The sequence below is a fragment of the Penicillium griseofulvum genome (assembly GCF_001561935.1).
Source record: "Penicillium griseofulvum strain PG3 chromosome Unknown contig_80, whole genome shotgun sequence".
NCBI lineage: Eukaryota > Fungi > Ascomycota > Eurotiomycetes > Eurotiales > Aspergillaceae > Penicillium > Penicillium griseofulvum.
Window position 1 is genome coordinate 3,024,883 of NW_024467471.1, and position 12,374 is coordinate 3,037,256.

At 50.5% G+C, this 12,374-nt stretch overlaps 4 protein-coding genes across 4 annotated transcripts; 3 read left to right on the forward strand and 1 right to left on the reverse strand.

The window, feature by feature from the left end:
• Positions 1-514: 514 nt before the first annotated feature.
• PGRI_021120 (uncharacterized protein) lies at positions 515-2,822 on the forward strand (the record flags this gene model as incomplete). The annotated part of the gene is made up of 2 exons (XM_040789825.1): positions 515-827; positions 883-2,822. 2 exons carry the CDS (start codon positions 515-517, stop codon positions 2,820-2,822), a joined length of 2,253 nt encoding a protein of 750 aa, XP_040646778.1.
• A 319-nt stretch (positions 2,823-3,141) lies between these two features.
• On the reverse strand, positions 3,142-4,113 carry pup1 (proteasome core particle subunit beta 2; the record flags this gene model as incomplete). The annotated part of the gene is made up of 3 exons (XM_040789826.1): positions 3,142-3,801; positions 3,869-3,916; positions 3,988-4,113. 3 exons carry the CDS (start codon positions 4,111-4,113, stop codon positions 3,142-3,144), a joined length of 834 nt encoding a protein of 277 aa, XP_040646779.1.
• A 546-nt stretch (positions 4,114-4,659) lies between these two features.
• On the forward strand, positions 4,660-9,436 carry PGRI_021140 (FG-nucleoporin NUP159; the record flags this gene model as incomplete). The annotated part of the gene is made up of 3 exons (XM_040789827.1): positions 4,660-4,743; positions 4,800-5,481; positions 5,538-9,436. The coding sequence occupies 3 exons, from the start codon at positions 4,660-4,662 to the stop codon at positions 9,434-9,436; spliced, it is 4,665 nt and encodes a 1,554-aa protein (XP_040646780.1).
• Positions 9,437-11,576: 2,140 nt separating this feature from the next.
• On the forward strand, positions 11,577-12,354 carry PGRI_021150 (uncharacterized protein; the record flags this gene model as incomplete). Its single annotated transcript, XM_040789828.1, has 2 exons — positions 11,577-11,763; positions 11,852-12,354. 2 exons carry the CDS (start codon positions 11,577-11,579, stop codon positions 12,352-12,354), a joined length of 690 nt encoding a protein of 229 aa, XP_040646781.1.
• Between the last annotated feature and the right edge of the window lie 20 nt (positions 12,355-12,374).

The following is a 12,374-nucleotide window of genomic DNA, read 5'->3' on the forward strand; positions in this document are numbered from 1 at the left end:
ATGACCGTCTTACGTTTTATCACACCGTTCCATTATGTCCTCTCTCAGATGATTAGCATGTGATACCATTGGTGGGCAAGATTTTGCATGCATTGCATTGCATTGGTGTTGTGTTCATGATTCCAAGTGCTTTCTTTTATCTTCTATATGAAACCATTTCTATACCTATATTGGTATACAATCATTTGATAAACAGCGTCCAAAACAAATTCGGCTTTGAACGATTAAATGGCATAAGATGACATGGATATAGGTTAGACATAAAATCAGTAGAATAATTAAAACAAGAGAAGAATGGTGACAACAACTGCTATGGATAAAAAAAGACGTGGACATATGTATGTTGTAGACAGGTGATAATAGCGGTCCAAGGATTGGCCCGTTGACTCGTCTGGAGCGTCGCGGAGATTAGTCAGCATGCCAAGAATCGGAAAGCCGCCATGCGAAAGTTGATGCCAAGTGCTTGCGACACGCCTAAGACAACAATTGGCCTGCACATGCCATAGCCAATCCCATGTCTTTCGGCAGACATGCCTATAGGCATGCTCTCAAGCCTCCAGCTACTCCAACACTTGACCATCTCTGGATCAGTGATGACCTACTCGCAGCCACGTTTCGTCGCTTCGCCAACGGTCAACGGCGCCATGGGAGCTGTGTTCCCGGACCATTGGAAGCACGTCGACGCCTAGCAAAACGAAGGAACACTGCTCTGGCAAGCATAGGAGGGGGACCGGCTGAAGATATCGCGTGTTTGTTTGGCCGCAATGGGAGGGAACATATGAAATGGACCGACCATCCGTGGCAGAGAGCACCATTCGAAACCCAGAGTATGTATTACAAGACACAAAAATTATTTTGAGAATCCGCTAATTGTTCTTGAAGGTGTTGCCGATCATTCTATGGGCCTTCCCGAAGTACCTTTCTCCTTCTCCCAGAACCCGGAGCCTCAACCCGAACCCAGCGAATTTCAGACTACGCATGCTCCTGCATCATACCTCAACAAGTCAGACCAAGCTACGCGCGAGCAAATTCTCAAAGAATTCTTGGATGGGAATAATTGGGGCATTGAAGATGCAAGGGATTTCACTCGTCGGTTGAGAATTGACCTCCACCGGGAGCCCCGATACAGCCGGCAGATATTCGAGCGGTTACTTGCTCGCCCAGACCCAGACCTTACAGAAGCAATTGCCTTCTTGGATGATCCGTTCCTGAATACCCGGGGATCGGGAAATTACGCCGCAGCTGTCGAAATCTTCGTTCGAACGAAAAAGAAACGCGGCAAGCGAACCGCTGTTTTGAATGCGATTAATCGTGCCTTAGAGCTGGGGTTGATTTCAACTGATGAGATCTGTCTGATCATTACCGCTTTGCCGAATATTATTGTCGAACGAAACAAGACTCTGGGAACATGGGACCATAAAGCTTTGCTGAAGCACTATCGGGCAATGTGGAAAGCTATTGGGTCCTGCAACATTCTTGGATATCACGATTTGGACAGAGATATTGTTGATGCTTGGCTTGAAGAGCTCCTACGCACTCGCAGCTTTCGCTTTGCCGAGGAAATCATCATCGAAACCCACGATGCAGACAGTCGCAGCCAGTGGCCTTCTGCTTTGGTTCAAGCTTGGTTGGAGACTATGGAAGTCGATTCGGAAACAAGCTTGCCGTTTCCAGACAAGATCTTCAGCCAGCTGGATGTGAACAGTGCGGCGGACTGTGTCATTCGGGTTACAGAGTCATTGGCATCGTCTTCAGCAGACAGGGTCTCCAGAAATCAATTGCTTGAAAGATGGCGGGATTGCCTATCGAATGCCGAAGTCATTTCAACTGTTGCCAAGTCACAGGTCTGGTTCGATTTCCCTCTCCCATGTGTTCAAACACAAGTCAAGCATGCCCCTCTCAGCCACTCAACTCAACGTCAGATCATTTTGCGACTCTGGCTTCTACGAACGCTTGGTCGATCCACTGGGCCCATGTACAACCAGAGTGCAAGAACAACGGACCAGCCGATCTACTCATTACTCAACCTCTACCAAACGGTGATACAAGACACCAGTGGAACATTCTTCCCGGACTTCCTGCGGGAAATCCATGACCTCGATCTCCCATATAACAGCCTTCTGCTCCTAGCCCTGAACAAAAAGGGCAAAACTTCCATTACCAAAACCACCCGCAGAACCCTCGAACAACTGGAAACCTCCAAGCTCTCCCTAGCAGAAGTGTGGACAAACCCATCCATATATAAGGGAATACAAACACTCTTCCACACCACATTCGACCAAATGTTCCAGCGCATGGACCTCACCAACCCGGCCACAGTTGAAGAGATCCTGAATGTTGTTCGATCAGGCGACTCAAATAACATCTGGCCCATCCTCAGACTTCTCAACAACAACACCCCATTTAAAGTTAGCCTTCACAAAGCCTGGCAGCCCATCCCACACCCCGATGACAAAGTCCTCGTGCGATACCACCCAGGCCCACGAGACAGCCGATGCCCCGATCCCCATGCTGCGGTCGACCTCATAAACCAGCTGGCAGTTTCTCTCTCCTGCTGCAAGCACCTGACTCCGTCCCAGTCCTTCCATATGGTTCATTGGCTCTACGGGTATCTTCGCAGACACGGCGGGCCCGTGGATCCAGAGTTCGTGCGGGCCCTGTATCATGCTGGTGTTGTGCGGTACCGTCGCGACGGTCGCCGTGTCTCGCCTACCCAGTATGAGTACATTCTTTGGATCGTTGGCAAGTTTGAAGGCTCTAGTGTCGTTGAAGAGCTTACTGCTCCGGCTCAGATTGGTGAATCGCGGCCTGACTGGCGGTAGATGTGGTATGTGAATGGAAGCCTACACAAGAAAGTTTTGTAAAATAGAGCGATACGATATACCCCTGCTTCGATATTCCCTTGCTCAGAGGGTGCTAAGCGAGCCTACAATCTACATGAGAGATACATCAAGTTTTTGAAACTCCGATTTCCTGTCCTGCCCATACCTGCTTTAAACCTTGTAGCATAACTGCACGAACATTACGTTCGTGGTCTTGCCTGAAGTACGATCGTAAAGAAAACGTATTGAGACAGAATAAACCCATGCGTGCATTAAATCAATCCAAGAAGACCACCAGTCAGTGCATCTCCAAGAAAATCTAAGTATCAACTTCCATGCGGTCCCCAGTAGTAAGGTTATCATCACCCGACAGAGTTTCGATCGTGACATATTTCTTCATATCTTCCTTGCTGATAACCCTCTGGTCCAAATAAGCAGTGGTACCACGGGGGAAGCGGTAGTTGCGCTCCTTCTGTGGGCGCTCGTTGGGCTTCATGTAGTTGCGGAGCAGCTGGGTGGGCTGGTCCTTCTCAATCACACACACGTCGACATTGCTACCAGATCCCAAATCGTTGAAGATACCGGCCTTGATTGCCTCGGCGCAGATATCGATGGCACCCTGTCGGTCCAGGTCTGGTTGCCAGGTCGACTCAAACACCGACATCGCAGCCAGCGATCCGGATCCCATTGTCACATAGGGAAGCTTGTCTGTGGATCCGTGTGCGTGCACAGTGTACAGTCCCGTGCCGGTCGGGTCAACGCCTGCAACAACCAGGTACGCTCCGATGTGGCCCTGGTAGCGGAAGAGGTGCTGCTTGAGCATCGTCATACAAGTGATCACACGGGGATCACGGCCTGTTGATAGCGAGTGCAGTTCGACGTTGGAGCTGATGAGTGCCGTGGTGAATTCTGTATCGGCGGCGGTACCGGCTCCAGCACACCAAATCTTCGGCGCGATGTAGTGTAGCTTCTCGCAGTTCTAGAGACAAAGAATGTCAGATACCTTCCGAAAAGAAAATGAACACGGTCTGATCGGTATATTTTACCTTGTCTGCTACTATAGGACCGCTGGTAGCTCGGGTATCTGCTGCAATCTGTAATGGCGATTCGAGTCAGCTCCTGGGTCACAGCTCTTGGAATCTCCTCGCATCGCTTGGGACCGTACCACAACACCCTTATCGTAGATACAGCCCACAATTGTTGTACCAGTACTTGTGGCCTTGGGAAGGGGAACACCCCTGGCATGAAGCGCCGCATTGCGGTTGTAGTTTGTGAAATCGAAGCCCGGCATCGTGACAACGCTGGTATTCGCGACCAGCTAAATGATTATCAGGATAGAGAGTAGATATAGGAAGAAACAAGAGCAGATTCCGAATATCGGGGGAGAATAAGAAGGATGGATTGGTTAATGGGATAGCAAGCTGGAGATGGAAGTGAAGAGGAAGTGAGCTGTTTGGAGTGACGAAGCTCCCGCAGCCTAAATCGGCGCCTTAATTATCAGGCATAAACAAGGTGTTTTTGCCCGGACATTATTTTCGAATTCAATGCTCTTCTTTATGTAGTCTCTCTTGACTTCTCTCTCTAACCCTTTGCGCATCGGCGATACTCGTTGCGTCCCTTTTTATTCTTTGCTTGTCTTCTCATCCCTGGGAAGCCGCGCAACCTCAAGATTTTCGCGCATACTCTCAACCTATTCTCCCGGAGTCCTCAGTCACTCCATCGACGCTCGCTCTCTACACCTCCCAACTCCCCTTCACCTAATGCTATCAGACACAACTCTCCTTTAAGCGAAAGCACACGTTCTCCTTCTGGGACATTCAACTCGGAAAAACTTAGAATGGCTTTCTTCGGTGCGGCCAACCCCGCTGGGGGAGGCGCCTCTGCGGAGCTTGGTTCAGAGCTTCCCGATGTCTTTACCGATGTATGTCCCACTACAACTCCCACTAAATATGATTACCCTCTCTAATATAGCTATAGGAAGTCGGTTTCAAAGGTGTCTCCGGAGACGCGAATATCCGCTTCCTCCAAACGGCATGGCCCGACGACGCGCTTCCTGCTCCAACCTCTTCACTTCTGGCTGTCGCACACACCAAAGGACTCATTGTCGGCGCTGGCCCAGATGCGCTGGTGATAAGCACTGCTGATAATGTGAGAAAGTCAATCGAGGCGCCAGCTGGTGAAGATATGGAGAAAACGAAGCCATTTCAACCCGTCGCCACAATTCCTCTTCCTTCTCGTCCCACCCATGTGGCATTCACACCGGGCGACGACGGCTTGATTCTCGCCTCAGAGAATGGCCCCGCAATTTCGGTCTTCGACACAAACGCCCTTATGCAAGGAAATGCGCAACCAGCGATTTCAATTCCCACGAATGGCGTGTCGCTACGAGCCCTGGCGCCAAACCCCGACCCTACCTCCACACTTGTCGCGCTAGTCACTGTTAACGGCGAGCTTCTTATTGCCGACCTCAAGGCTGGGAGCCTTGTTCCTGGACCCAATGGCCCTGTCCTCAAGGATGGTGTCAGTTGTGCTTCATGGAGCAACAAAGGGAAGCAGCTTGTTGCTGGATTGGCCGATGGCACTGGTTACCAGATGACCCCAGACGGAACGAAAAAGGCTGAAATTCCTCGGCCATCTGATTTGGAGGGAGATTGCCACAGTAAGTTTCAGACGATTGCACAAACCAAATATGTGCCTTTACTTACGATTATACAGTTTCATCAATCTCATGGCTTGAAAATGATGTCTTCTTTGTGACATACACACCAAATGTTTCAGAGGATGATATGGGGATGAACCCAGCTTCTTCATACTACATCATAACCCGCCGTAAGCAGGCGCCGTTCCTTATCCAGAAATTGCCAGAAGTCTGCTCAACTATGGGCTTCATGCTAAAGCGTGGTCCCGCATTCCAATTTATCACCAGAATTAGAGACTACAAGCCTCACTTGAAAGATGTCTTGATCGTCGCCTCAACTGCGTCGACTGATCTTGGACTCATCACGCGTTCTGACCAACCTCTGGCGAACGATGAGCGAACCAAATCTCACGTTGGTCAGTTCATGACTACCGAAGTAAGCGACGATACCAAACGTGCCAGTGTCCCGTTGAAGGACTCTGGAGATGAGACATCAGTCATTGGCCTGGCACAAAACCTGTCAGCAACGGAAAATGTGATTGCACCGCTTCCGGGTTCCGACATCTTGGAGAGCTCAACACCTCTTCCCGGGGTTCTTCTTTTGAATAATGATGGTATTCTTTCATCTTGGTGGTTCGTTTACGCTGATTCCATTCGCCAAAGCATTCCGTATTCTGGGTTGGTTTCGTCTGGTCAGACAGCCCAAGCTCCCTCTCAGCCACAGGCTGTAGCTCCGACCCCGGCTCCGGCCCCTGCCCAGCAGCCTGCATTTGGCCAGTCAGCCTTTGGAAGCCCGGCATTTGGTCAGTCAGGGTTCGGGAAGCCAGCGGGAGCTCCTGCCTTTGGTAGTCCATCACGCATGGGCGCTTCAACCATGGGGGCGACTGCTTTTGGAAAACAAAGTGCTCCAGCATTTGGTAGTCCGTCTCAGCTTGGTGGAAGCTCTACCCCGGCCTTTGGAAAGCCATCAACTCCTACCAGTGCTCCTACTTTCGGGACTCCCTCACAGCCGGGTGCATCCTTCGGAACTCCCAGTACTCCGGGACAGCCACAGTTCGGTAAGTCTGGGTTCGGAGCCATGGGCTCCGGGCTTGGACAATCCAGTACCCCAGCAAACCCATTCGGAGCTAGTGGGGCAGCATCTAGTGGCGGCGGATTCAGCTCTTTCTCCGGTGGAGGCGGCTTCAGTGGCTTTGCAACGGCAAAGCAGGGCCCGTCACCATTCGCGGCCAAGCAGTCAGGCGAGTCACCGTTTGGCGCGACAAAAAGTTCACCCTTCGCAGCTGCTTCTTCTGGTGAAAGTGCTTTCGCCAAAACCTCTGCCTCACCATTTGGAGCCAAACCTGAGACCTCGTTCCCGCCTCCAGCTTCAACTGAAGTCAAGAATCCCTTTGGCGCCGCAGCGCAAGGTGGCTTTGAACTCAAATCTACCTTCAAAAGCGAAGTCCCGCCTCTCAAAGAGGAGCCAAAAGAAGACAAGACTTCATCTAAAGCATTTTCATTTGGTGGCTCCTTTGAAGAAATGGTATCAACGTCCCGCAAGGGAAGCTCGTCGCCGAGTGAATCAATGGATGACACTGAAGATATCGAGCCTGTGAATAAGGAGACATTCTCAATCTTCGGCGGGGTAAGCAAACCTGCTTCACAGACCCCTACGTCAATGTTCAGTTCAAAGACAACGACTCCGGCCGGGAACACCATGTCGATGTTTGGCCCCAATGCCACCCAAAACCGCGTGACCAGCCCACTGTCAACACTGTCTGATAAGACAGAGACACCCAAGAAGAATTGGCCTAACACGCCAAGTATCGATGTGGAGACGCCATTGCCACCAGATTCCACCAGCCGGGCTAGTTATGCCGCCGGAGATACTTCTGCTTCATCCAACGTGTCGAAGAGTTCCGCTGAGGATGCCCCGCTTCCTCCAGATTTCACCAAGGCGAAGAAACCTACACCAAAATCTGAAGAGGACGCTCCTTTCCCTCCCGATTTCCTTTCGCAGAAGAAGCCTGCAGCTAAGGCAGAGGATGCTCCTCTCCCCCCCGACTTCCTTACACAGAAAAAGTCCGCACCCAAGACGGATGACGCCCCCCTTCCCCCCGATTTCCTTGCGCAGAAGAAATCTGCACCAAAGACGGAGGATGCTCCTCTACCTCCTGACTTCCTCACTCAGAGGAAGTCTGCACCCAAGGCAGACGATGCTCCGCTTCCTCCAGACTTCCTAGCAAAGCCCAAGAAGTCCGAGGCTGCAGTTGTCCCCGAGGACGCCCCCCTGCCGCCTGACTTTACCGCAAATCCAAAAACCAAATCTGTGGAAGAGGCAGTCCCGATCCCAGACGAATCTGATGAATCAGGCATCTCCGACGAAGACTCCGAGGCCGCAGGCGAGTCGGACTTTAGTGATAGTGGTGAAGAAATCACACACGATGAAGCATTCATCGGCAAAAGCAAGCCATCGGCCCAGAGCTCATTTGGTGCAGTTTCCGAGCAAAGCTCCACTGGAGGATTCTTCAGTAGCCCCGCTCGAAAAGCAGACGACAAAGGCCGCGTACCCCGGCAGCTATTCGGGGAGATGTCTAAGCAGCCAGTGCTTCCTCCCCCGGGCCCCATTAACCGTGAGCCCTACCGGTCACCGAGCCCGGTTCGGGTCGGAGGGAAAAAGAACGTGCTATTCCCCGAGAAATCCCATGTCCGCAAGGGGTCCACAGGCGCGCTGCACTCGCGTAAGGCATCTCTTACCCAGATTGCCCAGCGTGATGGCCACTTGAGAAAGGCCAGTGATGTTGCCCGCGAGGAGCAAGAGAAGCAAGCGCGCGCACATGCAGCAGCCCAGCTCCAGGAAGATGATCTATCTTTGTCAGACGACGACGATGATGATAAACTCCGCGATGAGCTGGCTCAGCCCGTTGAGCCCGTTGATACTCTTGATCCATTCTTGCCTCACCAAAACTACATGGGCGAGACTGCAAAGCCAGGAATTGCCGGCCAGGTCGAACGACTCTATCGTGACATCAACTCTATGGTAGATACACTGGGCATAAATGCTAGGTCATTGGCGGGATTCCTTCTTTACCAACAGCCTAAGAAGCCCTCTGATATTGATGATTGGGTGATGGTCCTCAACAGCGACCAGCCCGCTGATATTCTCGACACGAAGATGGCCTTGAAGGACATCGAAAGATTCGAAGAAATGATTACTTCAGTTGCTCAATCATTGGACAACCAGCGAGTCCAGGGAGTGGATGAAAAGCTCGATGCCTGCCGTGACCTACTCACAAAGCAGGTTGTCACCTTGCGAGGCCAGTTCGCAAGCATCCGCAAGACTCTTGACGCACACACTGATATTGGCGCTATTCTCGAAGCACCGCTTTCTGCCGAGCAAGGTGCGCTCCAGCATGATCTGCGCACCACATTCACCGATATCCAGGTCAAGATAGCCGCTCTTGAACAGGCAGTTTCGCTTCTGCGTGCCAAAATTGCCGACATCCCACAGGCGAATGGTGCAGGCAGGAACCGACCAACCGTTGAGGCTGTCACTAAGACCATTGCTACAATGATGAGCATGGCCGAGGGAAAGAGCACAGACATCGATGTTCTCGAGGCACAGATGCGCAAGCTCGGCGTGGACATTGCTCCTACTGGACCCCCAAGCCGCGAGGGGTCCCCCTTCTCTACTCCTCGCAAGAGCGCTGGTGGCCGCATTCCCATGACTCCTGGGTCACGAGGCTCGATTGACGGTAGCGCTTATCACACCCCCGAATCCGCTTCGCGCGGTCTCAACTTCCGGGCCAGCCTCAATGCCTCGGTGAGACAGAGCCGTCTCCGCAGCGTTGAGGGTGCTGGCGAGCTTGCTATCCCACAAGAAGACGCCGTGCAATACAAGGCCAAGAAGTCACGTCGCCAGCACTTGAATGCCAACTTGAAGAAGGCCTTCGAGGACAAGCAGGCGAAGGTGCGCGCCGTCGATGAGTGGTAGATCAATTTTTCTTTTCTTATCTTTTTATTTGCTCTCATTTGATTTTCTCTAAAGATTCCGAGATTTGGGGAATTTGCTTTCAGCGTGGATTGGTCGGTGGATGGTCTTAATTGGGCCAGGGAGTCATGGCATGCACATATGCGGATTTTTTTTCAGCGCCACCATGAGTGGTTAAATTAGCTATCAAATGCAAGCCCTTTACATGCACTTCTCCATTACCTGTCTAGGTCTAGTCAAATCCCGTCGCATGTAGAACCTACTTTCGTTTTTGGAAGTCACTCGATCAGCTCCCTATATTTAGACTCGTTCATGGCGCTTGATAAAGAATCCGACTCGATCAATGGCATAGTTGGGACATAAATAACAAAGACGGAGAATGCAGATATAACAACAATATGTAACTCCACGGGCTGCTCTTCAAAGACATAGATATATCTAGCAAAACCAATTGTATAATGAATGGCAAAACGTCTTTGTTCTAGCCTAAAGCTAGAACCTATATAAAAGGCCGATACCCTTGTGTCTCTATATATCTATCAACACCATTAGCAATACCAGCACCAGCAACCCTCCAAATATCGAACCAACACTTCCCTTACACCGATCTTATTTACCAGCAATATGGTACGCCCGAACGGTAAGTCTCCTTTCATGGTAGGTCCCGAGCATATGGAGGACCCCGACGACAACAATGGAGCCATTTGGGTTACTATCGAACTACCTCTATTTATGAAGGGAGTCTATAGTGATGCAGATATAATGCAGTTTGTGGTTCAGCAGGTTCGACAGCGCAAGGTTAGTGTTTATTGCTCCGCACAGCATTACCATAGATACTTGTGTCTCTCGTTACCAGTAGATGGATACATTATGGGTAAGAAAGACGAGAAAGTAGTCATGGATAAGGCCTTGGAGCAGGCACTCTGGTAGCTTTGTCAAATCTGCGAAGGAAAGGTTCATCTTGACCGGACAGTGCTTTTCCCTTAGTTCGTGGAGACATTCATATCCGAGACCACCAAAACGACCATGGAAAAAGATGTGCAAAAGACTGTAAGTGACTATTCTTGCATCGGATTAAGGCGAGAGGTATGGGATATGCAGTAGATAGGGTTCTCTAAGGGTATTTGATAGAAGAGTAGAGAAATTATGTTGAAAAGAAAAAGGAACAAGACACATGGGAACAGACGTAAAATTCCACAGGTAGCAAATAGCACAAATAGCACCTAAACCGTAACTTCCCATGTTGTGATCGAATTCGACAGTCTGTGATTCTAGCCCGACAAATTTGAACTGCCATCAAAATCTTAACATGCTTGATGGAAAGGTAACTGAACCCTAAACCCAACACGATAGCTGTAATAGTTAAATTAGTCAAATAAGTAACGTGGATGGGTCAAGAGGGTCAAAAAACTGGGGTAAGTAATTATAAGAGGTATATTCTGCTCCTTCTTACCCTAGGTAAGGTTGTGAGAAGGAAGTCACCATAATCTGCACTCAACTTGTGGAGTATCTCTCTCACTTGCGCAGCCAGACGGTCCCTAGTAGGGGGGCTCGATTTCACTGAGGGGCAAGATGCACTCGGTAGAAATGGATGTTCAGGCGAAGTGACAGCGAGATGGGAGTCGTTGGATATGAGAGTTCCCCAGCATCCGTAGCCAATGATGATACTCAGGTATGATATGAGCTATAGTCTCAGTTTCCGACAAGATGAGAAGCCACAAGATCAACAACTCGAGGGCGATAGAATGTAGCAGCCAGAGGAGAAGCACAACTTCCCAGAAGAGTATCCATTTCACTAGATGGAAAGTGAAGCTAGGGCGTACGAGGTAGCATAAAGCGGAAGTGAGGAAATACAGTCAAGTTCCTGTAAGTCGGAATGGAATGGCTAAATCGACCATTGTGACTGATTCCATGATATTGAGGATAGAGATGACAAGTGAGAGAAGAAAGATATCAAGTACTCCATGACTCCGAGGAAATTACTAGGTGACTACATAAGATAGGGAATTTGGAAGAAGAGGAAGGTACAAGGTAGTTACCCAATTGGGATTCTAGGAGTGACATCATCCCGTGACATCAGCCATCTGTTATTTTGATGTTTCTCCAAACCAACACCATCATTGGGGAAAAGCATCAACCCATCATGTCTCAAAACGTTAGTCAGGTCGTCTTCTTCCGCGTCAAATCTTCCGTCAAGCCCGAAGACCCGTCCAGTGAAGAAGGCGAGGCTCTGCTGAGGGTATTCCGCGCAACCAAATTGCAAAGCGGCCATGAGAACTCAGCATGGGGACGCACCTCCGAAGATGAAGACACTATCGTCTGGGTTGTAGGTAAGTTCAGCATCCCCCAGAAACCACACTTAGGCAACACCATACTCCCCCTACAAACCTACAACCTACGGCCTAACCAAATCAACAGACTGGACCGACGCTCGCAGCTCAATAAACATTCAACAGCTCGACCCTTTTCTGGCTCCAGACAATCCCCAGCCGCCGTCGTCACTCCGAGTTACGTTTAGCCCGACACTCTCCAGCACAGGCACACTGACCAGAAACCCGGTGACTGAGCTATGCACGCTGTCGTTCCCTACCGATCTGGATGTACCAGCAGTGAAGAAGATCAACGCGGACTTGATTAGCTTCCGCACCGCGCTGGTCGAGCAATTGCCACAGTCGGCAGGGCCGCGGTCGTGGTCAATGGGGCATGTCGACCGGCCGAGTAAGCTACCGCACGAGAAGAGTCCAACTGGGCAAGCTTTCGCGCACCTCCTCGTTGTTGGCTGGGATAGTATAGATGCGCATCTCAAAGCTAAGGACACGGAGAAGTTTGTCCAAAGTATTGCGCCTCTGAGGGAGAAGATGCTGCCGCCTATTCCTGGGTTGGAGATGAAACATGTCAGTTTTCAAAAGATTGAGGGATAAATGTCCCGAGGAGGTAAAAA